The sequence below is a fragment of the Nannobrachium achirus genome, assembly GCF_963921795.1.
Source record: "Nannobrachium achirus genome assembly, chromosome: 3".
Classification (NCBI taxonomy): domain Eukaryota; kingdom Metazoa; phylum Chordata; class Actinopteri; order Myctophiformes; family Myctophidae; genus Nannobrachium; species Nannobrachium achirus.
In genome coordinates, this window is record NC_137812.1 from 24,120,993 (window position 1) to 24,147,481 (window position 26,489).

At 46.8% G+C, this 26,489-nt stretch overlaps 1 protein-coding gene across 1 annotated transcript in view; it reads left to right on the forward strand.

Moving 5' to 3' along the window:
• LOC308281060 (noelin-2-like) overlaps positions 1-26,489 on the forward strand; it is a gene marked incomplete at both ends in the record, with an annotated part of 51,913 nt that overhangs the window by 18,276 nt on the left and 7,148 nt on the right. The window contains 3 exons of the mRNA XM_080721137.1: positions 5,520-5,675; positions 20,679-20,898; positions 21,712-21,818. Coding sequence (XP_080577263.1) covers positions 5,520-5,675; positions 20,679-20,898; positions 21,712-21,818 — 483 coding nt within the window. The remainder of the gene's footprint in view (positions 1-5,519; positions 5,676-20,678; positions 20,899-21,711; positions 21,819-26,489) is intronic.

Consider the following 26,489-nt stretch of genomic DNA (forward strand, 5'->3'; position numbering starts at 1 on the left):
CCTCCATGTCTGCACGGGTGATGCCCGAGTGCCGCGCTGCGAGCTTGTAGATCTGCTATTTTCTGCTATTTTTTTTTTATTAAAATGTTGACCCGATTCTATAAGTGTCTTTTGAATGCTTCCAAGACTTTTTGAAAAACCTATGTTTCTATGTCAGCAATCTGGCCAGCCATCGTCAAAGAAAAGGTCCTTTTCACTTAACTGGAGCTCATTTAGTCTGTTCTTGAGAGACTACTATGTCAGTGGTTCTCAAACCTTTTCATGTGAAGGACCCCCAAACTGATATTTATTTGGCCACGGACCCGCATCTCAAAATATCTAGTTCCAGGGACCACCCAGAAGCAAAATTTGAGTTACAAACGTTCGCTTTGAAAACACATACTGCATAGTCAAAGATTTGCACACATTTTCACAGCTTTTTCAAAAATAGCAGATCTACAAGCTCGCAGCGCGGTTAAAACTGGTTAACTGGTTAAAACATTCAATAATTCTAGGCCTAAATGGGTTTAAAGAGATTGCAGAAAATATTTATATAAATCATTTCAAGCCTGGAACCAAGCCATCCAGGCTCCTGGTGAATCATCCTGGTGACCATAGAACATTTGATTCTGTGTCAGGGGGTCTGCAGCCACTTTTATATCAATGTGGGGGTCCTTGACACGAAGAAGTTTGTTCTACAAGATCTGTTTGGTATAACCTTGTCCTTAAACTGAACATCTACTCTGTCTGGCATTGTGTACAACTCAGCTGTGTAAAGCCACAGTAAAGGGCATTTCACATGGGGAGCAGCACTACACCCACACAACCGCTTTGGATCGGCAGTCTCCTCAAGTGAATACTGTAGATGTGTTTCTACAAGTTGCGTAGGCAAGGCAGTTTTACTGTTTGTATAGCACATTTCAACAACAATTTAATTCAATGTGCTTTACTCACAACATCAAGCTAATGAAACAAAATAAGTATAACACCAAAAAACTGGGGGAGTGGCCGTCCATCTATGGCTAAGTAGAGACGAAATACTCTGTCACAAGTGAAAGTCTGGAATTCAAAATGTACCCGAGTGTAAGAACAAAAGTATTGGCTTCAAAATGTACTTAAAGTACCAAAAGTAAAAGCATTCATTATTCAGAATGTTGCTTTTCAAGTTTTCAAATGTATAAAGGCTGTAATCAAAATCTACTCGAATGCCACCCCCTTCCTCTCAGAATAGGGCTTGCTACTGTATAGGGCCCAGTGGTTCAGAATCTGGCCTTTGCTATACATCTTGACACAATGATAATATCTGCTGGCTACGTGGGAAGGATTATCAGAAATAATTGTCCTAATCCCTCTGACTCTCTCACTCTCTCTGTCTCTCTCTCTCCGTCCAGCCCTCTCTCCAGCCCGATCGTCACGAGCCACACAATCTTCCCAAGATTTTCATACTAAAATGGCTTATTTCAGAGGGGACAAATGCTACTGTAGCACCAACAGTGTTGTATTGATCGTGTCGCGCGGTACCACGTCCCGAATCTTTTTGAGCAGGACCACGCGCAATGCATCGAGTTTAAAACAGCCCTTTCATTTCACACCTCAAAAACATTTACAAAAGCTGTAGGCGTCACACCAGCAGCATTAACATAGGAACGAGCCTGGACGCGTATCAATGGTCTGCTCCGGTTAATGTAGGTGTTAAGCGATACAATACAACACTGAGCACCAGTAAACATCAGACGTTCATGAGATCTGCCGTCAGACGGCACCCGGATATAGGAGACCAGGGACCTGCTGGCCATTGGGAAAAGTGGGACAACTCCCGAACGGCCGGTTCATTCCCGGCCGGTCCAGGCCGCTATTGGGAAAAGAAATAAAATTAAATGTCGGCCTTAGTTCCATTTTGGGGGCTGGGTGTAAATCGTCACTGTCGGGCAGAAACCTTGTATCTCCAAGTTTCAAATTTGTAATTTTTTTCGCAAAGCAAAGCCCTGCTTCATCATACAAGGCCGTCGCACAAAAGTAGTGAAAACAGCAGATCTACAAGCACACAACGCCTCGCGGTGCGAGGCGTTGTGTGCTTGTAGATCGACTGTTTTCACTAGTTTAAATCATTTTTAAAATGAGAAATACAAAACAAACGGTTTTAGACATGCAAGGTTTCCACCCGACAACGACGAAATATAACTCATATAATTGGCCCACTGGCTTGTCACTTGTCATGATCTGAAATGGCAAATCTTTGAGTAGCAGCAGCTCTATATCGCGCAATGAGGGCCTCTCCAACTCTTTTTCCCGGGCTGAATCAGGGGCCCAGCATGTCCCTGGATTTGAGTACCATTTCGCCAGGGGCTCCAATTGGGATGGTCTAGCCTGGGACCAGTAGCCTTTTCGGGTTTCTGATCCGGTCGGGAGTGGAAACAACCTACGTCATGTTGTAACATGGACTACACTTTGGCCGTGCCTAGAGCGGGTCACACCGCGCGTTGTAAACAAATACCAGGCTTTCCTTCCTCCAAAAATAGCAGATCTACAAGCTCACAACGCCTCGCGCTGTGAGGCATTGTGAGCTTGTAGATCGGCTATTTTCGGCAAAGAGCATTGGAGGGGGAAAAAAAACAGAGTACAGTGAAAGGTCAAGTTTATTAAGTATTGACCGTTCAAGTGGTTAAATATCCAGTGAGAACACACATTAACATGAATCCAAAATACACGGTTGATCGTGCTGTCTAACAATTAAACTATATGAACAGATTGTGGGGGTCCCTGCTTCATCTCTCTCTCAACTAAGGGGTCCTTGGTGTGAAAACGTTGAAGACCCCTGGTCTAGCTCTCTAATTCAACCATCTTTGGTGGTACTGTTTTTTCTGGGTGCTGGGAAGTGGGAAGTGGGCTGTAAGCTTGTAGATTTTCACTTTCAGTTAATGACTCCCTCCTCAGGGTGGTTCTTGTTAAACCTAGGAAACCTAAACAAACAAAGAAAAAAGAAACATCTCAGAACTCCACTGGTTCTGTAAAGTCTCAAGCTATAGAAGTTTCTCTGGGTTTTGTTTCCCTTTCTTCTTTAGTTGAAAAGATGGAGCTATTTGTCTTCGCCATTTGCCTGTGTTGAGAGCTCTGTATATGAATCCTAATTAGCTCTGTTTGTCTCTGGAAGTGACACTTTGTTCCATCTCTCTCTCTCTCTCTCTCTCTCTCTCTCTCTCTCTCTCTCTCTCTCTCTGTGTGTGTTAGCATACTTGTGAGGACCAAATGTCCTCACAAGTAAGAATGTGAGATATAGACATTATGAGGAGGTTTATGGTTGAACTTCTTTTTTTTAGATCAATGGTCTCATTTGAGTAATTATATGTTGCCATATAATTACTCAAAGTGTTTGTCAATTGTTTGCTGTGTGGGTCACACACACAATAGTAATGGATTTTATTCACACCCAGCCTTGACATCAAATTAATATCAAAGCCTTTCGAAGCGTTTCGTTTATTACGTTTAGATGTTTGGTTTAGGGTTTAGAGGTAAGAGTTATGCCTGATTTAAATGTCATTCCCACCAGGCACGATAAAGATAACTATAACGAAAATTAATAACAACTGCCGACAGCAGGACGCTACCATCCACTTCAGTTGAGATTGAGAATGATTTTTAAAACGATATGTTTTATCTTTATCGTGCCCGATGGGAATGTCGCACACCGGAAAATAGCCGAGCCACAGTACAAGCTCACAACACGTCGCAAGCTTTTTCGGCTTTAGCTTACGGTTAAAAATGGCAAAAATATGTCGCTCTTTAAACAGTTGTCTAAAAATGATGTCCCCACAGGTATAGTGATACAAACATGTGTGTGTGTGTGTGTGTGTGTGTGTGTGTGTGTGTGTGTGTGTGTGTTGCGCGCTGATATCTCTGTTCTTCCTGCCCTTTTTATCAGCATGTGTTACTGCGGGAGACGAGGCTGAGACAGTCTGTTTTGTTGCCATATAATTACTCAAAGTGTTTATCAATGGTTGGCTGTGTGGGTCACACACGGTAGTAATGGATTTTTATTCACACCCAGTCTTGACATCAAATTAATAACATCAACGCCTTTCAAAAGCGCTACGCGCAGAGAATGTGATTTTTATTTTGTAGCAGCATCACACTATGCATGCAGGGTGAAGATTCCAATGAATGACCTTGTTGTGCAGGCCGCTCTCAAAGAAGCAATGAAGCACACAAGGAATCTCCATTTCACACAAGCCCCCAGAACCCAGGGCTAGAGTAGAAGCAAAAGGAACATGGTGGCCAAAGCTGGAACTGCAGGCGGGGTGAAAAATACATGCACGAGCAAAAGAGCGCGCCGCTGGGGTCTGTCATGGGGTTCAGTGGACGTTGTTCGCGACGTAATTATGTCTCGACGTAACACACATTTGTTTCACATAATGGGCATTTCATAATACCCATAATGGGCATCACATAATCGTGCATTTTGTATCTGGGCCACGTGGAAAACAAGCAAACAACCAACAGGTGTTTGTGTACATAAACAACAGGTGTTATCAATCAACCCTCCTGCGAGCGCCGGCTCTGACACCCCCGCTGTGAGCGCTGTAATGGTTGTTGATGTCGGGAGGAGATTATTAATTTTTCATAGGAACGAACGCAGACTGGGATGGAGGAGACGCGGTGTTGTTGTTGTTGAAAGACGTGTAACGGGGCTGTGAGAGGCAATATTGGATGAAACTCTCTGCTTCTGTGTTTGTCTCTGTGGAAGAGAGCGAGACACATCAACATTCATCTCTCTCTCTCTTCCTCTTTTTCTCAGTGACTTTGTGTATGTGTGTGTCTTTCTTTCTCTTTCGTGCACTCTCGTCCCTCGCTGTAAAATCATTCAATGACAAGTATTTTTGATCAGCTATAACATACTGGGCATGTCACAATAGATGAACATTCTGCAAAAGGATAGGCAAACATTAGGCGATCTGCAAGCTCACAACGCATCACAACACGCCACGTTGTGAGCTTGTAGACCAGGCCGCTATTCTCAGCCCAAGACACTTTGTGCAGAGGGAGGATAGGGGAGGACCAAGTATAGACTTCTGTGAGGGACACTGGTCAGAGCGTGTTTGTGTGTGTGTGCGTAAAGGTCCCAGGGCTGTCACAATATGACATTTTACATGACGATTAATTGTCACTCAAATAATTGCGATCAACGATTTAATTGTGTTTTTTGTCGTTGACAATTACATTTCTGTTTGGCTTTTAGTCTTTGAACTTGCACATGGCAGATATAACACATAACTTATGGTAAACATACAAAAAAATTACTGACATATTTGACAACTTTATAACATTGATAGTGGAAATAGACGATGTATAAGCTCACAGTGCGACGCGTTGTGAGCTTGTAGATCTGCTATTTCCACTATTTTTGAAAAATGTTTTAAAATATATGAACTTTTCAACATGGAAACGATTATGACCAAATAATTGTGATTTTAATATGTCAAATAATTGCGATCAGACGATCATGTAATAATTGTGACATGTCTAATTGTCTATGTACATTACAGGTGCAGAATGTGAGCCAGTCCATGGAGGTGGTGGACCTGCGGACGTCCAGAGACCTGCAGTACGTCAGGGACTCGGAGCCCCTGCTCAGAGGGGTGGACGGACGCATACACACCTACGTCTCCAGCCCCCGCGCCCGGACGCCTAAAGGCCTGCAGGTACATGCACAGTGCACGCACGCTCCCACTGGAACCTCTCCCTCCGCTATGTAGCTCCTAGGGCATTCACCAACTATTCGAATATTCAAGTACGGTATTCGAATATCAAAGTTACTATTCGATGTTGTTCACCGAAGTCGAATATTCGCTTATTTTTATTTTTTTATTGTTTTCTCTTTAATAAAAATATAGTTTATAAAGCTTGGCTAGATAGGACGTCATAAGAGTGAGTTGTCAATGCCCCTGGTGGATGAATTTGTTAATGCTCTATACCAGGGGTTCTCAAACCTTTTTAGGCCGTGACCACCAAAATAAACACAATATTTGAACTGGGGACCCCCACCCTGCACCCTGACAAGCCCTTGGAATTGTAGGTATTACATTTAATGTGACTCGGTTCTGCAGATAAATGTTGTGAAAATGGCAGATCTACATGCTCACAACGCCTCACAATGTTCGCCTCTCGCTTACTTAATATTTGACAGTTTGTCCAGTCCTGTCGAATATTCGACTATTCGAATACTTTGAGGTTGAATAATTCGAATACTAAAAATCACTATTCGTGAATGCCTTAATAGGTCCGAGGTCACATTGATTTAGTTTTGGTATAGTCTTTTTGAATCAAATTTCATTAGATTTTAGGGGGCCACTGTGCCCACTCAACCCTCATCCCCAGGTACCAGTATACTGCTATCGTTTCGGCTACAGCGGGAACACGGCACAGGCTGTACTAAAAACGTGATTTAAACGCTTTTCAGATAATTCTAGTGTAGTAAAAGTACAATATTTGCCTTTGAGATGTAAAATGATGTAAAATGTGTTCTCCATTTATGTAAAAATATCTAAAAATTGTACTCAAGTACAGTACTTGAGTAAATGCCATTAGTTACTTTCCACCACTGTGTGCACGGACATACGCACACCCGCACGCACACTCGCACGCAGACGCATGAAAAACATTAGTCTCGTGTCGATTATGCAGAATTGAAGTTTCTCATTCAGAATCTCTTCCAAAAAGGCTTCTCAGAGCCCAGCAGTAATACGTTTTCTTTCCCTCTCTCTCTCTCTGACCACTCAAATGTGCTTTACAAAGTACTTCACATTCACACATTCACACACACTGCAACAGCAGAACACCGAGAACCTGGGAGGGCTTGCAGTTCTTACAGAACAAAACCATTACGTCTCAGCTCGGTCCAGACCAGTGGTTCCCAAACAGTGGGTCGGGACCCATTTGTGGGTCACGGTTACATTTTTGTAACCCATTTTTTTCTCCCTCTGCCAAACTGAGGAGAGCCCCGAAAAAATTAGCGCATGCCTCATTCTGTGCCTGAGGAGTCCAAGCCGCTACTTTTCACCTGACAGGGGAGTTTCCCGGTTGGACACGTGGAAGGAAGACGTTATTCCAACCAGTTCCTTTCCCCTCCATCAGGCGCCCCAGCTGACCAGGGGGAGGCAGTATTACGGCATGTTTTTTGTGAGGGTACCTATAGGGGACACGGGGAGAACATGCAAACTCCACACAGAAAGGCCCTTTCGTTTTAACAGTTATTTAGCGCCGCCTGCACCCTTTTAGGTCTTGGGTTTGCGAACGGCACTTCTGCATAGTGTAGACCTGCGGTCCTTATGTATTACTATGCATGGTACTTAAGAAGGCAGAGCCACATGAGGCGAAAACGTCACAGGTAAGTGAGGTAACAACAAACAACCCACATTTCACACTCCGACGGCGGAGGAAACCAAAGCATGCAGGTCACCAACCTGCTCAACAGGAGCAGTTTAGGGAGGTTTCAGGGTCTTCATCCTGGACGACTCCAACACAGCCCGCCAGAAGGAGCTAGCCTGAGGAACCTTCCAGCGAGCAGATGGCTGCTCTACTGTCTACCTCCTGAGACACTGGCTAAAGCTGTGAGATCCTCCTCCATGCGCTCGTTGTGTGCGTCGTCGTGCCACAGTTCTTTTTCAGGTTGACCCAAGCTGAACTGTGTCGGGCGGGCACGGCAGGTCTGAGAAATTAATTAAGGCCATATCCCTGCAGTCAGATGGAAAGGTAACAAGCTGTTAGCTAGCGGGCTGACATCAGGTGGTATTAGCGCGCCCGATGGCAGTGTTGTCTGTACTGTATATTCACTAGGAAGGACCACACTACCAATCAATAGCGTTTAAGAGTTTTTATTTAAGAGAACCAATGACACAAGGCGAGGGACTTCGGGCTGAGTCACTAATGCAGAGTCAGCGATGCAGAGTACCTGAAGCTACTTTAAGTTAACCTCGCCTCACCAGGCTTTCTGGGGGAAAGCCTGGTGTTCGTTTTAGGTTCGTGTTTGGGTTTTCCGGTTGGATAGTTCCGGCCAAATTGTAGTCTTTGAGTACTACAACATGACGTGTTGTGGTTTCCGCTCCCGACTGGATACAACCCCGAAAAGTGAAGTGATCCCAGACTAACATTAAGTTGGATGCCGAACTTGCGGAGTTGTGAAGCTTTGAATGGGGCCCGCCGTAGCTCCCGATCAGGGACGTGCAGAGAATGTTAGAGAGGCAGGGGCAAACATTTCGAAAAGGACCTTTTGGTGAAAATATAGAAAATAGCAGACTTCCAAGCTCAGAACGTGTGGCAGCACGACGCGTTGTGAGCTTAGAGGTCGGCTATTTTCAATGCTTGACTTCTACACAGCGAGGGAAATTCTTTCAACATAAGATGCTGCATTAAAGTTCAGGAGAGTTTGGACAACAAGGCAATTCTCTTGAATGCTGCCTTCAGGTATGGCATGGAAAGAGGGCATTTGTCCTGCTCTTGAACTCATGCCGGGAGTTCATTAAATGCAGCATATAGGGCGGTCATATAGCTGAATGGGTAGAGTAGGGCATGCCGAATGGGAAACAAGCTGTCAGGAGAAGGTTTGATAATTGTTTATAATAGGCTATAGTTATACAGTGCATTTGACACAGCAATCTTCTTCTTCTTCTTTGTGGTATTAAACAGTCTTAAGTCCTTAAATGATCACTCATCACTTGCACTATAAATGTACAGACACCCTGTATACTGTGGTGTGTTTACTGCTGAGTGAGAAAACAATGCTGCTCTAATATACAGTAGCTAATCATCTGGAGACCCCCAGTTTGAGTAAGCACAGCTCTGTAGGGTGTTGCACATTAAGCTAATCATCTGGGGACCCCCAGTTTGAGCTAATCATCTGGGGACCCCCAGTTTGAGCTAATCATCTGGGGACCCCCAGTTTGAGTAAGCACAGCTCTATAGGGTCCTCATTAGGATAATCCTCTCCCTCTCCTCAGAGACACATCATGAATATTGAATGTGCTGTTGATCCATGCTTATCAATAACTAAACATGATCCTGGTCCCCAGAGTGGAGACAGAGGGAGGCTACATGGGAACAACATACACCCACACCAGCCAACAGTGGTGCTGGGAGTACTATTGTTGTAGTGAATAAAATGTTATTTTGTCCAATCTGTAGAGCAAGTCTGTTTGGGGTGGGGGTCCTCTGAAGATTAGCTTAATATGTAACATTGTTTTCTCACAACAACAAAAAAATGAATAAACAAAAAGGAAAAAGTACCAGTAAGACTCCCTAATCAGGAGATAAGCGACCGTCAGCTCGCATGTATGTTGTCTGCAAAAAGCACCCTCATGGTGGCGCTAGAAGAGGGGCATGAGAAGTCAGGGGCGGAGGTTGTGGTTTGCCAGCCAAGGGGTTTGTTTGCAAAGTTTGGCATGGATAGGGGCAACGGTGCCGGAGATAAGAGTAGGGCCAAAAGTGTGACGTGAAGTGATGTGACGGACAGACAGACGGAGGGACAGACAGACAGACAGACAGACAGACAGACAGACAGACAGACAGACAGACAGACAGACAGACGGACGGACGGACGGACGGACGGACGGACGGACGGACGGACGGACGGTGGAGGTTTTCATAGTTATCGGCACATTTCTAAAGTTACAATTGAATTACCTTTAATAACGTTTTAATAACAAATTGGCCAAATTGTGAAGTATTACATAAGAAAGGGTCAAATATTCTGAAAATAGCCTATCTACAAGCTAACGATGCCTCGCTGTGTGAGGCGTGAGCTTGTGTTGTGTATTTTTACGGGTGGAGAGATGAATGTACAAGTCAGTTTGTTTTTACTTTTTTACTTTCATTTTCATTTAACATCCAAAAAGGAAATGGAACAGAACTGAATGAACAAAGGATCAGCCCTTTTTATCCTTTTTACACAGCTGTATTTGGTGTTCTCTTGATTACATCACAAATCCATACGTGAAATTTGCTGCACCTGACATACACAGATAGATAGCTCACAAAGTCATTGGTTTCCTCGGCCGTGTTCAAAAGATCTAGTTCCACACAATGGTCTGAGAGCTCAGCAGAGGTCAAAGTTCGCCTCCAACGGTGGACATAAATAGACCCTCTGAGTCTCGCATAAATTAGCACCACTTAATGTGCATCTGTCCCTATTACTACTGGAAAGAAATGCACTCAATATTAAATAATACTAGACCTTACCCGTTGTTTTTATCCTCTCCTTTCTTTTCTTTTTGTTGTGGAATGATTCCGCCCTCTACTGGGCTGTATTGGTCACTGCAGTATAATGCATTTTGTGACTGAGTGACTGAGTGACTGACCTCTCTCTAAAATTATATGTAGGATTACAGACTATTGATACATTTATTATACAAAAAATACAAGAAACATTTAAATTCAATCTCTCTTCACAGAGCAAGCAGGCAGGTACTAATATAGCTCAGTGTAAAACGTACGCCTGTGCAGGAGACCTAATGGACCCTTTAATGGTCTGAACCTCTGACAGGGTGCAAATGGAACCGTTTTCTTTTGTCTTTTTGATAACCCCAGTCTACCCTGTAATCTCTGTCGAGTGTAAACTTCATATGTCCCAAACTGTTACTTTTCAGGATTAAAATTTGAAAAACAGCAAAAGTAGCAGATCTACAAGCTCGAAAGGCGCTGTCTTGCGTCGCGTTCCGAGCTTGTAGATCTGCTACTTTTGATGCTCTTGTGTGACGCTGTAGTGTGATAAATTTATGGAAAAACACAAAAAGTTAGAATATGGAGAGGTTTCTGCTGGACAATGACGGTATACAGCTCTGTAAGTGTCCCGTTGGTCCCGATGTTGAGAGCAACCAGAGATTCCAAATAACAGCCCTGTCGTTCTAATCTCTCCTGCTCCGGAAAGAAAAGAGGGATGAGCTAAAAATGGAGGGACGGGAGAGATGAAGGGCAGAGAAAGAGAGAAGAGGAGAGGGAGAGAGAGAGAGATACTGTAGAGATAGAGGGAGGTGGAAAGAGGCAGAGCGAGGAGGAGAGAAGGAGCGAGATGAGAGAGACAGAGTGAGAGAGTATAGATAAAGACATGAAAGGGAAGGTTGAGATTAGAGGTAAGGAGAGAGGAGAGAAGATAGCTGTAGGAGGTATTAGCTATGCAGGGTTTTCTATACTGACCACCTGTCCTGGGTGTGTGCGAGTGTGTGCGCACGTGCGTGCGCGTGTGCGCATGATCGTGTGCATTACTTGTGGGGCTAAATGTCCCCCACATCACAGTATAGTAGAATTTGAGAAATGGACCATGTTAGGATAAATGGTTATTTTATCGTTCAAAAGATTTGGGGAGTTTTTAGGCTTGCAATTATAAGTGGGAATCTCACAGATCAAAACCGCACGCACTGCCACTTGCAAGTGCAAGAGAGTAGTTTAAAGGACAACTTAGTTTTTTTACAACAAGGGTTCATATTTTAGATTGTAATTAGAGAAAAGAAAAAGTGAGTTTTAAAATGTTTTCATTTGCTTCGTTCTATTGTTTTATCGCGTTTACCGTGCTAAAATATGGGGCATGCGTACACATGGGGGCATGCGTACAAGCGTACAAGTGGCTAAATATGTCTTTTTAGACACAATAAGCCAGCAGTTTCTTTATTACTATTTACAGTAACACTTCTAGCCCCCAAGTCACATCCAACCATGAAAGTTTGCGTTGTATCTTGGGAATGGGCTTATTCTGTGTAAAATGACATATTTAGCCACTTGTACGCATGCCCCCAACCACTGAAATAAAAATCTCTAAAACAATAGAAAGAAGTAAATGAAATAACTTTAACACTCATATTTTATATTCTTTAATTACAATCTAAAATATGAACCCTTGTTGTAAAAAACTAAAGTTGTCCTTTAATAAAATCAGAGTAACGTTCTCAGATTGTATTACTGTAAACTACTCTCTTGAACTTGCAAGTGGCAGTTTGCGGGTTTGATCTGTCCAAGATTCCCACTTCTACTGGGTGTGCTTCTTCTCTTTACAAGGCTTGCAATTAGAAATTGATTCAGGTTTGTGTAAGGGTTAGGAATATACAGTTTATAGGTGTCGGGGGTTAGGGTTGTGACGCTAATATGCCTGATTTATACATGCATGTTTTCAATGATTTGTTGTGAGCTGCATGTAGATCTGCTATTTTTGGCTTTGGGGTTGGGGTTAAAGATGGCATTTTTTTCAAATGTAATTCGGAAAATTGTCGTAAATATGTTGATTTCCCCACAAGTATAGTAATATACCAGTAAGAGTACCCTAAGGGAAACCTCGCCCTTCTGAAACAACAGACTGACACAATATGCCCATACTGTATACATGATGACATCAGGTGCTCCATATATGGGCATAAAAGGGACAAGGACGGAATTCATTTGCAAGTGTGACACTGGTTTTCATGAGACTGACACAATATGTCCATATATGGGCATTCCCAGATATTGGCTTAATATTGATGACATCAGGGATCCTGGCCATATATGGAGAGTGACATGAGGCGTGGCGCACGGACGGACGGACAGACAGACAGACATTATCTGCAGGTTTTCATATTAAAAGCGACCTATCGTGTGTGTGTGTGTGTGTGTGTGTGTGTGTGTGTGTGTGTGTGTGTGTGTGTGTGTGTGTGTGTGTGTGTGTGTGTGTGTGTGTGTGTGTGTGTGTGTGTGTGTGTGTGTGTGTGTGTGTGTGTGTGTGTGTGTGTGTGTGTGTGTGTGTGTGTGTGTGTGTGTGTGTGTGTGTGTGTGTGCGTGCATGCGTGCGCGCACGGGTGTGTGCGTGTGCGTGCATGTGCACGTGCTCATGCGTGGTGTGTATTAAGAGTGAGTGAGAGGAGATGAAGAATTGAACACAGGATATTGCATGTCACACTCTTCAATCTCAGCTTGTGTTGTTTGCTCTTTGATTATTTCTCTCTTCCATTCTGAGCGCTCTCGTCTAGAGCTCTGTTCCCTCTGGTCTGGTCGTCCTCCTGCAATCTCCTGTCATTTCCCCCTTTCATGTTCTGCACACCACATGCCTCTCCAGGTGCGTCACCGGGGGTGGGGGGGTGGGGGAGTGGGACTGAGTTACTAGGGCCCAAGGTGGAGGGGTCCTTAATTATTTAGCTATTGAAAAATAGCAGATATACAAGCTCACAGCACGGCACTGAGTGCCGCGTTGCGAGCTTGTAGATCTGCTATTTTTTGAAAAGTCGTGAAAATGTGTGCAAATCTTTTGAATGTATGTATTTTTTAAGCGAACATTTGTAACTCTGGGGGGGTCCCTGGAACTAAATATTTTGAGATGGGGGTCGCCGTGGTCAAATACCTGTCATTTTGGGGGTCCTTCACCTGAACAATTTTAAGCACCGCTGACATAGAAACATAGGTTTTTCCAAAAAATCTTAGTAGAAATATTCAAAGATTTTTCAAAAATAGCAGATATACAAGCTCACATCGCGGCACTCGGTGCCGCGCTGTGAGCTTGTATATCTGCTATTTTTCAATAGTTAAAGCACAAAATAATGTGTTCCTCCAGTTCCGCCTATGAAGAACATTCATGGGGGGCCCACAGTGAATCCTTGTACCCAGGGCCCAGAATTTGGTGCGACACCCCTGTGCCTCTCTCTCTCTCTCTGTCTCTCTCTCTCTCAGCACCTGTCTTCTCTCTGCAGCACTCACTCATGTCTTTGAAAGCCGGCTGATCTTTTTGTCAAAAGGCTAAATCTCTTTTTTTATCATTTATCTTGATGTCCTCAATTTGCTGTGTCAATCCGCTGCCTTCCCCTTGTAAAAGGTTGAACGAGAACAAGGGTCCTGCTGTCTATAAACTACCCTCCCCCCTCCCCCATGGTGATCAGCAGAGATCGTAGTGCTCACAAAGGCTCACGAAGGCAACCGTGTTTAAATCTGACACAAGACCTGTTCCTTTGTCACTGCCTTCTGTTGCCTTCTAGGACATCCATACTGGTCATATACTGTAATGCTGGGTGCAATATGTTGTGCTCTGGTGTGGACTTCCTCCGCTCTATAACACCAACCTTCTCCTCACCCCCATGATGACCAAGCTCTGTACCCTGGGCGACCAGGGCCTTCTGCTCGGCTGCTCCTCCACTCTAGAATGCCCTCTTTGACCACCTGAGAGCATCACAATATGTTACCCTGATTGTAGCACTTTGATATTTGATAATGCAAAGTGCATTATAAATCAAATAAATAAAATGATTATTATTACTTACCTTCCTCTGCACCGGAGTGAGGGCGCACTGAAGACTGGGGGATTATTATTGCCATTCTGACAAGTAAAGAAGATAAACATGATATCCTGCTCATAGACTCGTTGAGTAACACCCCCCACCCCACCCCCATGCTTATTTTGGGCTCACGTATTGATCAGTGCCAAATGTTTTTCATTGTTTTGTATTTGCCTGTTCGTGTGCGTACTGCGTGTGTGTGTATGTGCGTGCGTGCGTGCGTGGGTGTGTGGGTGTGTGTGTTTCTGTGTCTGACAATGTTCTCTGTGTAAGAATACCTGCCAAGAACAGCATGTTCTTCAATTTAGCAAAAAGGTATTGAATTTTGTCTCTGTATCTGTCACTTTACTTCATCGCTTCATCCCATTCTCCCACTCTCCCTCTCTCCCTCTCTCTCTCTCTCTCTCTCTCTCTCTCTCTCTCTCTCTTCAATTCCATACCATTCCATTCCGTTCAGTTCAGTTCAAATTGGCATGAGACATTGCCAAAGCAAAAGTGGAACAAAACGGTCAAAACGTATAGGTTCCGGACGGAACCATGTTTATTTAATACCGGAGGACAAGGTCCCCCTATGGGATAACCAGCGCCATCTGGCGCTGCAACAGAGTAAAACTCATAAGCTCCCGTACGAGAAATGTCATTTGTCGGTAGGGCTGTCAATCACAAACGAGGGCACCGCCCCCGAGTGTATAAAAGCCCTGCGGGCTATCATAACTTCCTCTAAAGCCGCACCTCTGCGCCCGCAACTAGCGAACCGAGGGGCTTTATTCGGGGGACCTTGTCCTCCGGTATTAAATAAACATGGTTCCGTCCGGAACCTATACGTTTATTGTCATACCTCCAGACAAGGTCCCCCTATGGGACTCATATACTCCCCGAGAAGTCATGAACCGACAAGACTGTCGTGCACACCGACCACACCCGGAAAGGAGGTCCTGTCAACCGACGTGACCCCTTTCAGGACTGATCCGACCCAGACCCACAGGGCCTGGGCGTGTTCAGACAGAAAAAGAGACCCTGACAGACCGAGGCCCGCCTTATGCACTAAGGGCAGACACAGGTCCACCTTATAAAATTGCAATAAAATAAGGGAAAAACTCAGGGTCCCCCCCCACGTATCCTAGAGACAGCAGCATGCTATCTCCGGAAGGGGAGAGAGCCGCCCCCCTACGTAGTAGGAAAGGCAGCAGCACCCAGAACCGTATGCGCCATAGCAGAAGGCGCAACGTCCAGGTGATAGTAGGTCGCAAAGGTGGACGGCGAAGACCAATTCGCCGCTGCACAAATCTCCTCAATGGAGACACCTTTGGACAAAGCCCAAGAGGTAGACACACCCCTAGTACTGTGGGCCTTAAGTGCTTCCGGCACTTCAGACCCAGACCGGGTGTAAGCCAACCTAATAGCATCCACAAGCCATCTCGACAGAGTGGGCTTGGACACCGCTTTCCGTTGACGGGCATTCATGACCACGAAAAGCTGAGAAGTAGACCTGCTGTCCACCGTCCTATCACAGTAGGCCTTCAGGGCCCTAACTGGACAAAGACAATGAAGACGCCTATCCTCCTCTGATGCAAACGGAGGAGGATGGAAAGCCGTCAAAACAACAGGTTCCTTCGGGACCACCCGGTTCTTAGGAATAAAACTCAAATGAGGTTTGAGAAGAACCTTGGAGTCATTATTGAGAAACCTCATACAATCAGGGCTCACAGAGAGCGCACGAAGGTCGCTCACACGCTTAGCCGTAGACAAGGCAAGCAAAAGAGCTGTTTTGAAACTTAAATGTTTCAAAGAGGTCCTCCCAATCGGTTCAAAGGGTGCCTTGCAAAGGCCCTCAAGAACCACTTGTAGATCCCAAACAGGAAACAAGGCTCTGGTCACAGGTCTCAAATGGTCCACACCATGCATGAACTGGACCACCTCAGGGATTTTAGAAAGGCCTTTACCTGCCACCCCCAGGTGGCAGGCATCAATAGCCGCTAAATAACCCCTCAGTGTAGAGAACGCCAGGCCAAGGTCCAGGCGGTCCTGCAGGAAATCTAACACCCTCTGGGCCGAAGCTATATGAGCCACCACAGGTGGCTCCTGTAGCTCACACCAGTCCAAAAAGGCATTCCACCTTCCATCATACACAGCCCTAGTAGAGGGGGCTCTAGCACTCTGAATAGTGGCTACAACCGTCGGTGAGAAGCCTGCTGCAAGCAGGTTCTCCCTCTCACGGGCCAAACCCACAGGTCTAGGCCCCGTGGGTCTGGATGGAAGACCTCGTCCCCTGCCTGGCGCAGCAGATCCCTGAGCAAGGGAAGCCGCCAAGGGGGTCGAGAGAGCAGTGGGGTGATCAGAGACCTCCACACTCCCCTGGATGGTGTCACCAGAAGAACCTCCTGGTTGGAACATCTGATCCTCTCCAGAGTGGGAAGAATCAGTTCCAGGGGTGGAAACGCGTAGAGAAGACCTTGTGGCCATTCGTAAGCAAACGCGTCCATCCCCAGAGGAGAAGGTCCCCTCACTGAAAAGTAAAGGGGACACTTCGCGTTCTCCTGGGAGGCAAAGAGATCGGGACATGGGAGGCTCTGATGGACCTCAACCGAGGCAAGCACCAGAGGGTCATCTCGCGCGCCAGCTGATCCAGCGTACGCGAGGAGAGGCCGCCCTGTTTGTTGAGATAATACAGGGCCGCCGTGTTGTCCGTCCTGACCAGGACATGGCAACCCCGGAGAAATGGTTCGAAATGCTTGAGCGCCAAGTAGATCGCCATTAACTCCAGATAGTTGATGTGGTACTCCAACATGGCCTGGGTCCAAAGACCCCTGGCTGAACGCCCCTCGTGGGTGGCGCCCCACCCTGAGCGGCTGGCGTCTGTGGTGATCACCTTGCGTGACACCACTTCGCCCATGGAGACCCCACTTGTCAACAACGCCTGGTCCCTCCATGGGACCAGAGCGTCCATGCAGACCTGGCTGACTGTCACCTTCCTGTACCCTTGCAGGGAAGGAATCCTGAGCGCCAGTGACCACCGCTGGAAAGGTCTCATATGAAACCTGCCCAGACGCAGAAGTTGCACTGCTGAAGCCATCAGCCCAGTCAACTTCATGCACTCCTTGTACCTGACCACCTGGTTCAGTCGGAAGGAGCCGAGACAAGTCAGAAACCTGTCCACCCTCTCCGGGGAGAGGCGAGCGGACATGGTGGCCGAGTCCAGAGATATTCCTATAAAGGAAATCTGCTGGGAGGGTAACAACATGCTTTTGCCAAAATTGACGTTGAAACCCAAGGCCTTCAGGTGTGACAACACCAGATTGGTATGGCGCGCCGCTTCTGAGCAGGAGGCGGCGGAAATCATCCAATCGTCTATGTAGTTCGCCAGCCTGACTCCCTGATGCCTCAGTGGAGCAATGGCTGCCTCGGTCACTTTCACGAAAACCCGAGGGCTCAGAGAAAGACCGAAAGGGAGGACCGTGTACTCGTACAGGCGCCCCTCGAAGGCGAACCGCAGGAACTTCCTGTGTGGGGGATAAATGAGGATGTGCTGATAAGCGTCCTTCAGATCCACTGAACAGTGGAAATCCCCCTGTCTCACTGATTTCATCAGTGACTCTGACGTCAGCATCCTGAATTTGAACTTTTTCAAGTGCTTGTTCAGAGCACGTAAGTCCATAATCGGACGCAGCCCCCCTCCTTTTTTCTGAACCAGAAAATAACGGCTCCAGAAGCCTAAACGGCTCTGGTCGCGTGATAACTCCACTATAGCGCCCTTGCGCAATAGTGAGCTTATCTCCTCCCTCAAGGCATCCGCCTTCAAGCCGCGGGCTCGAGTATAAATAACCTTGCTGGATAGGGAGGGTTTTTTCGCGAACTGTAGTCTGTAACCCCGTGTCACCGTCCGAAACACCCAGTGATTCGGATTGCCACGGGCTTTGTGGGAGCTGGCCGGTATCCCGTGCCTGGGAGGGTGGCGGGATTGAGAGCGGGCCTGAGCCCCCGCTGCAGTGTGAGGGGGTCCCGCGGAGGAAGAAGAGGGGGTCCTAGGGGGATTGTTCTGTTTCCCCTGTTTGGAGGAAGAGCGCCCCCTGTCAGCCTGACCAGGGGCCTTGCTCCGTCCCTGTCTCTTTTCCTTTCTGGGTACCTGGGGGTCCGTCGTGGCTCCCAGGAGCTCCAGAGTGATCTTCTTATCCGCCACCTCCTGGCGGAGAAGCTCCAGTCCACCGCCCATGAGGGAGGAAGGGTGGCCGGGGAGGTCTTGCAGGACCTTCTCGGTCTCCTCTCCGGAACTGCCAGGACACTTTACCTTGTCCAGCCACCTGGCACGTTCCGCCTGGATGCAATAATCCATGCCGTGTCCAAGCCACTCGATTGCGTGGACATTCAGGTCCATCAGCATGCGCAGCGACTTGTCCATTTCCTCCACCAACACGTCGGGCACCTCCCGCATCTCGCTGAGGAGGCGCCTGGTGGAGAAAAGCAGCAGCTGGGTGGCGTTCATCGTCCTGGCTGCCAGCGCGGACGATCTGTAAGAGTTCCTCACCCTTGAAGACTGCTTGTCGTCAAAGGGGATGGCAAACCCAGGAGGCTTCTTACCCACGGCCAGATTGAGGGGAGGACGGCCTCCAGGACCGGTCCGCTCATGACTAGGCTTGAGGCTCCCTACCAGGGACTGGGCCATCAGCTTGTCCATGGGAGGGCACAAGGGGATTCCCGCCTTCTCTGCGTCGCGGCAATCGACCAGGAAGGGGAGCTTGGGGGGGTCCTTGTGTGTAGTCCAGGTTGAATGCAGGGCCTCTGCAAAGCCTGGGACCAGTGGGAGCTTTTCCATCCGAAGCGGGGGAGAGGAATCCACATCCTGGCCAAGGAGGGGAATCCTAGCCCGTGGTCCGAGTGGCGCGTCTCCGAGTGGCAGCTCCAGGCCACAACGGATGGTGGCACGTTCCAGCACCGAGAGCTCGTCCATGGGGATGGAGTCTGGGTCTTGTGCCGCTGCCCCTCTCGCCCCAGCCGGCATGGAAGGGGGGAGAGAGGCAGAAGGGGCTTGGGAGGACGCGGCGGAGATGGAAGCCTCGGCATGAGGAACCACCCTGGCCGCGCCTCCGCCCTGTCCGGAGGGGAAAGAGGACTCGTCCTCCTCCGAGTACTCACCCTCCGTGTCCAACTCCTCCATGTCGCAGTCCTCTAGCTCCGGTTCGTCTCCGTCGCTAGCATGCCAGGAGACGGGGCTAGGTGGCCGCATAGCCCGTAGCTGGGGGACGGAGAAGGAGAGAGGAATGTCACCGACGACTAGAGGGTGGAATTCCTTGGGGGGGACGGTCCATGTTGCAGCTGGCGGAGAAACAACGTGGGCGGTCTTGCATGTTCTCTTCTTGGGCACGGCACCAGTCGAGCCCGTCGGAGAAACAGCAGTGGAAACAGGGGCCGCAGACCCGCTAGCAACGGGGCTACCGAAGCTAGCTGAGGGCGAGGCCGCTGGAGGCCTAACCACGTGGCGAGAAGCAGCGCTGTGGCGTACAGCGCTGTCCTGCACACGAGGAGAGGTGTCTGGGAGGGTTCCGGCGGAGACCGTGGTGTGAAGGCCGTAGCCTGCGGCAGCGATCTCACATCGTGCCTCGAGGGCTGGAACATCGTACTGGAGGCATTCAGCACAGTTCACCCCCGTGGCCGGGGCCGGAGGGGACAGAGAGGCCAAGGCGTGTCCTACCCCCATGCAGACAATGCAGAACGGATGAGTATCTTCATTGGCGATGAGGCCTTTGCAGCTGGGAAGGCCGCACTTCTTCGGTACCCTAGCTAGCAGGCTGCTAACTGTAGGTCGACGAGCTGCCATCGTGAGCTAACCGAAGCTAAGCGAAGCTAAGCTAAGGCAGGGAGACACGTGGCAGAACGTACAGAGAAGAAGTAAAGACTCAAAGCGAAAGTGAAGAAAAAGACCGAACTGTTAGGAAGAATAGAAGTAGAAACGTACAGGAGAATAATCTATAAAGGCCAGTGGCCGACTTCCTAGTCAACGCTTAGGCTAAACTTTACAGAAAAATATACTTATATGGCTGAGTTCGCGACACTCTAGTTGCAGGTAAGCAGAGGTGCGGAAGAGGAAGTTATGATAGCCCGCAGGGCTTTTATACACTCGGGGGCGGTGCCCTCGTTTGTGATTGACAGCCCTACCGACAAATGACATTTCTCGTACGGGAGCTTATGAGTTTTACTCTGTTGCAGCGCCAGATGGCGCTGGTTATCCCATAGGGGGACCTTGTCTGGAGGTATGACAATAAACAAAACAATGCATGTGCAATTAAATATTGAATATAAATGGGAATCAAATAGAAGTGTAAACAGAGCTGTCTTACATTGCAACAGGGAAGACCATCTCACAAAACTATAAAAGTTGTGCATTTTCTATCAGAACTAGTCATACGTCTGTCTCACCCTCCCCCCCGTTAGGATATAACGGGTCAGATGTCTCAGCTGCGCCCCCTGCTGTCCGTGGTGGAGCAGTACAGGGCGGATCTACAGACCCTGGTCGGCCTGCGATTGGACCTGCGCAACCTGTCCGTCATCCTGTCGGCCATTCAGGAGGAGATCGGCGCCTACGACTACGAGGAGCTCCAGCAGAGGGTGCTGCTGCTGGAGACCAGGCTGCACGCCTGCATGAACAAACTGGGTACGAGCAGCATAAAGCATGGCAAAACACAGAGAACCAATAAGCCACTTAACCCATTACTACACCATACATGTTATTATGCATTATATAAGCCCCGCTGTGAGCTTGCAGATCACACCTGGCTCGGCTGCGAAGCCGGAACTGCCGCCCACCTTCTGTGCACGATCGGACGTTGGAAACTTGTGGATAGAGGGAGTTTGTCTGTCTAGATGATGTACGATGAACGCTCTAACCTGCTAGTCACGTCCAGTACAGTCCAAAAGTTCACTTGTAGCACTGACATCATTAGAGAGTGCAACAGTTTGATGTTTGAAGTAATGAAAACAAGACAATAGCGGTATTATTTTACTAATTGGCGACCTAAGATACAGCATGTCTATTTTCCTCTGTTTTTATGCCTGTACTCTGTGTAGACTAGACTAGTATAGCCTGTCAGGATGGCTGCTGTGAATGTTTGATGGAGCTCCTGGTAAGGCTGCAGGCTCCACCGCTGGGAAATGACCCAGGGTCTGTCCTGATGGTGGTGGGGGAGTGTTTTACCTCTACGCCACTGGTTCCCAAGCTTTTTAGCTCCAGACCCAAAAGAGACTTTTGATGTCTCCTCCCCAGGACCCATGACTAGTGAAAATAGTTCACAACGCAATGTCAGCGTTGTCAGCGCGTGGATCAGCTATTCTCACGACTTTTTTAGCTTTCATTGTTGTTTTTTATGAAAATCTTTTGAAATAGGCCTAATGTATGAACTGTATATTATACCCACGACAAGTATGGGGCCGCAACCTTAACCACTGTGTGTTTGTCATTCATGAACAGGTTGTGGTCGCTTGACCGGGCTGAGCATCCCGATTACCGTGAGGGCCTCGGGGTCCCGCTTTGGCTCATGGATGACCGACGCCATGATTCCCAGCTCAGACAGCAGGGTAGGTGTGCATGTGTGTGTGCACGTGTGTCGGGTGGAAACCTTACCAATCCATCCATCGATCCATATTAGTCTAATTAACAGTAAACACAAGCATGCTGTTTACCTTGGGCCAGCACTGTGCTTGTGTGATTGATTGTGTTTGTGTGCGTAGCGTGTGCGTGTGACATATCCAGACAGGCTTTCCACGCGTGTTCTAAATTGTGCTCAGCGGGCTGGAAGTTCTTCCTCCTCTCTCCTTATTTGTCCATAGATAGATAGACAGATAGACAGATAGACACCGTTATTAGAGCACGAAGGGTTCCCAGTTCGAATCCGGGCTCCCCCTGAGTTAATGTCGCAGAGTCCTTGAGCAAGACTCTGAACCCCTAATTGCTCCCGGTGAGTAGGTTGGTGCCTTGCATGGTTTCCTCTGCCACCGGTGTATGAATGTGTGCGTGAATGGGTGAATGTACTGTAATGCACAATCTATGTAAAGCGCCTTGGATAAAAGCGCAATATAAATGCACCATCTACCATTTAACGAAACATTGTTTGGCAGCGCCAAACAAAAGTGTTCATAACAGTCAATGCTAGTCAGTGCGACACAAGTATCTCACCGCCATGCTAACACAGCAATAGTACTCAATACTACCACAACCACAACCCAAGAGCTGCCTCCTCCTCCTCTTCTCCATGTGCTCTGTGCATCGCTGCTTCCTCTACCGGTACTACCCCCCCCACCTCCTCCTCCTCAGGGAGTGTATATTAAGGCTGGTTGTCAGGGCGACAGTCTCCAGTTGCCAGGTGTGATTTATATCACGGTGGTGACCCTGGTTCCTGTTCTCCCATTACAGCCTCCTCTCCCCCAGAGCTGTGTATACAGGATAGAGGATGTACGGTTAATGTCCTGGATGTGGTTTACAGTACCACTTACCAGCTACAGGTGGGACTGTCTGTACTTGCACTAACCGGGTTATGAGGTGGCGGCTCTGTCACTGAACTTTTAGCTTGTGGACCATTTATTGTGTGTGTGTGTGTGTGTGTGTGTGTGTGTGTGTGTGTGCGTGTGTGTGTGTGTGTGTGTGTGTGTGTGCGTGTGTGCGTGTGTGTGTGTGTGCGCGTGTGCATGCGTGCGTGCGTGCGTGTTTTGTGTGTGTGTGTGTGTGTGTGTGTGCGTGTTTGTCTCGCTCACTCTCTCTCTCTCATTTCCTTTCAATTCAAGCTTTAATTGGCCTGAGAAAAAAGCATGTGAGAAATAAAACAATTAAAACTGGGACATTATGTTCAATTAAAAGGTAATAAAGAATTGTGTAAATCATCTCTCTCTCTCTCTCTCTCTCTCTCTCTCTCTCTCTCTCTCTCTCTCTCTCTCTCTCTCTCTCCATCCCTCCACTGATAACTCCCATCCTCTCCTCTCCTCTACATGTCTCTCCCATACACATGCATGTGGCTGGCTCCTCAGGGGTCCTGCTAATTAACCAGGCACTCAGCTGGACGCCTTACTGTAGGGCTTAAAGCCCTTCAGTCTAGATGGAATACCGCACACACGCACACGCACACACACCACGCGCACACACACAGGTATTACTATACTTGTGATGACATCAACATTTTAAGACAGAGATCTTAGGAATGCCATTTAAAAATAAATGTTACGTCGCAGCTCACAACATGCTGCAACGCATTGTGAAAAGCTGCGACGCATTGTAAAAGCACACAACCAGTCTCTCTCTCTCTCTCTCTCACTCTCACTCTCACACACAGACACACTCACTGTACACGCATGTGAATGCGTACGCGCGCACACATACCGTACATCTTACATATGCGTTGGTATCCATGACTACGGTGTCAGCGCTTAAGTCCTAGTTTGGCATTCATGAATTCTTCATTAGATCATCTGTGTGTGTGTGTGTGTGTGTGTGTGTGTGTGTGTGTGTGTGTGTGTGTGTGTGTGTGTGTGTGTGTGTGTGTGTGTGTGTGTGTGTGTGTGTGTGTGTGTGTGTGTGTGTGTGTGTGTGTGTGTGTGTGTGTGTGTGTGTGTGTGTGTGCAAGTGCATGCATACGTCGCATCGCAACACATTGTGAGCTTGTAGATCGTCTATTTTCAAATGGCCAAAATGTATATAGGGCTAGTGTTTAATGTATATTTTGTAATAATAATCAAAATCTACAAAGTAGTAGGCCTAACTAATGTTTTCAAATAATTGTAGTGGAGTAAAAGTACAATATTTGGACTTGAGATGTAGTGGAGTAGAAGTAAGAGTACTGAAAACTGGAAATACTCGAGTAGAGTACAAATACCTCAAAATCACATGTACTTAGTTACTTTACACCACTGGTGTCCACACAGTACACGTACCGGTACATGATGCCAGAACTCCGGTGGTTGTGTTTGAGAGCATCTGCTCAGGTGATCTGCCAAGATGTACCTGCTAGTAGAGAGAGAGAGAGAGAGAGACAGAGAGAGAGAGGGACAGGGAGAGATAGAGGGCCCTATTTTCGTCCATGCCTTACTTACCACTTACCCCTAAACATCTTCGCCCTTTTTACTGTTTTGAAAAACATTTGAATGTGCTTCAAATAGCCGATCTACAAGCTCACAACATGTCGATGTACTGTACATTGGTTAGTTATACTATTTCAAAACATTTTTCAAAATAGTCAAAAGGCCAAGGACCCCCACAACCTGTTCCTAGATTCCATATAGTTTCATTGTTTGACAGCACAATCATCAGTATATTTTGGATTCATGTCAGTTTGTGTTTTCAGATATTTAACCACTTGAACCGTCAATACTTAATAATAGACCTTTCACTATGTTCTTAGTCTGCTCTTTAACCCCTCTACACCAAACCTCTTTTCCAAAAATAGCAGATCTACTGCGAGGCATTGTGAGCTTGTAGATCTGTTATTTTTGGAAAACGTTCTCAGAATAAGGACACTAGGGTTCAAGTGGTTAATATAATAAAGGAGAAAACAGTTTCTATGATTTGGAGGACCCCCTATAGTAACTCTGAGGACCCCCTAGGGGTCCCGGATCCCCTTTTGAAGACCCTTGGGGTAAGGCATGGACGGAAATATAGCTCAGAGAGAGAGAGAGAGAGAGAGAGAGAGATATAGGAAGAGGGTGCTTGAGAGAGGAAGGGTGAGGTAGAGTATCAGGCCATCACGGACCGAGGGGATGTGAATATAAAAAGACTCAGGACAAACAGGGACAGTTAAAGTCGGGAAGGTCGAGCAATAAAAACAGAGGAGAAAAAGTGGCAGATAGGACCAGAGGAGGAAAACAGCAAAACACGCAACTCTCAACTAGAGCGAGAGATTATTTTGCATGTGATATTGCTGGGATTCATCCCATGACAACATGAGGCAATGCAAATCAAGCGAATATAATTAAGTCATTTTGACGGTTAATTTAAAAAAAATCTGGTTTTCGGGGGGGAAAAACTGTTAAAAAAAAAGATGTTCTATGTGAGAGACATGCAGTATATCCCTTCAAGAGCATCATTTAACCCTTAAGTGCTGTTCGGGTCATTTTGACCCGTTTTACATTTTCATTTGGAAAAAAAAGGTAGAAGTTAAAAATGTTTCCACCTGAAACTCACTGGCCTTAAAGATTCTTCTGAGATGAACATGTAAAAAAAATATTTTTGCACTACACCCATGCTACACCCCCCTCATATTTTTTGAACCTTAAGTGCTGTTCGGGTCATTTTGACCCGGAAGCACAGAAATACACAGTATTATGCCAAAACACAGACACACAGTCACCCCCACTTCTAACACCCCCCTTCCGAAGCCCCATTCCGAACCCTCCCCCCCTTCCTATAAGCATGAGCAATATTGCCCAGTATTAAATGAAGTCGTTTTTTTTACATGGATTTCAGCTAAATCAGTAAAAACGCCTAGCTCTTTCAGTGTTTAATGTGATATAGCAAAGCAGAAATGCAAACATTTACCAAATATATCATATGAATTGTTTGGTATTGAGTCAAAGTCAATGTATCATGATGATTTGTTAAGTTAAAATTTATATTAGTGTTGTTTTTTTTAAACCAAATATCCACCGGGTCAAAATGACCCGAACAGAACGAAGGTGTAGTGAATCTGAACAGAACTTAAGGGTTAAGACACATAGATACTCTATTTGGTACAATCCAGAGAAACCTATACAGTTAACATACTGACATAGTGAAGAACTAAATGCCACAAGGAGATGGAGGCTGCAGCTGCTTACGAGGTGCTGTGAGGCGTGTGAGCTACGCTGAGTGTGAGAAGAGCGAGCGCGCACTGCTTAAAAGGACTGCCTAGATTCAACCAATAGGGTTGTGGGTGTGTGTGTCTGTGTTAGCTTTGTTATCCACTGAGATGGGAGGGTGACTGGGCAAACAGCCTGACTCCGGCCGTGACTAACGCACCGCTCAATTTGTTTGGCAAGGACTAAGTTCTCGCCAGGTACTGGCTGTTGTTGTTTTTCTGTTCTTTTACTTTTCCACAATGCAGAATGATTGAGCTACAGTGTTGTGCTGTGAGCTTGTAGATCTTTTGGCAAAGGTATTTGGTAGAGCGTGAACAAAAGACTATCAATTGAAGTACGTTATTTCCAGGTCCGTTTTACCAATTATAGAGGGTTTAAATGGTACCGGATATGCAGCTGGGCAAATAAAAGGTTAATTGACCCCAATGC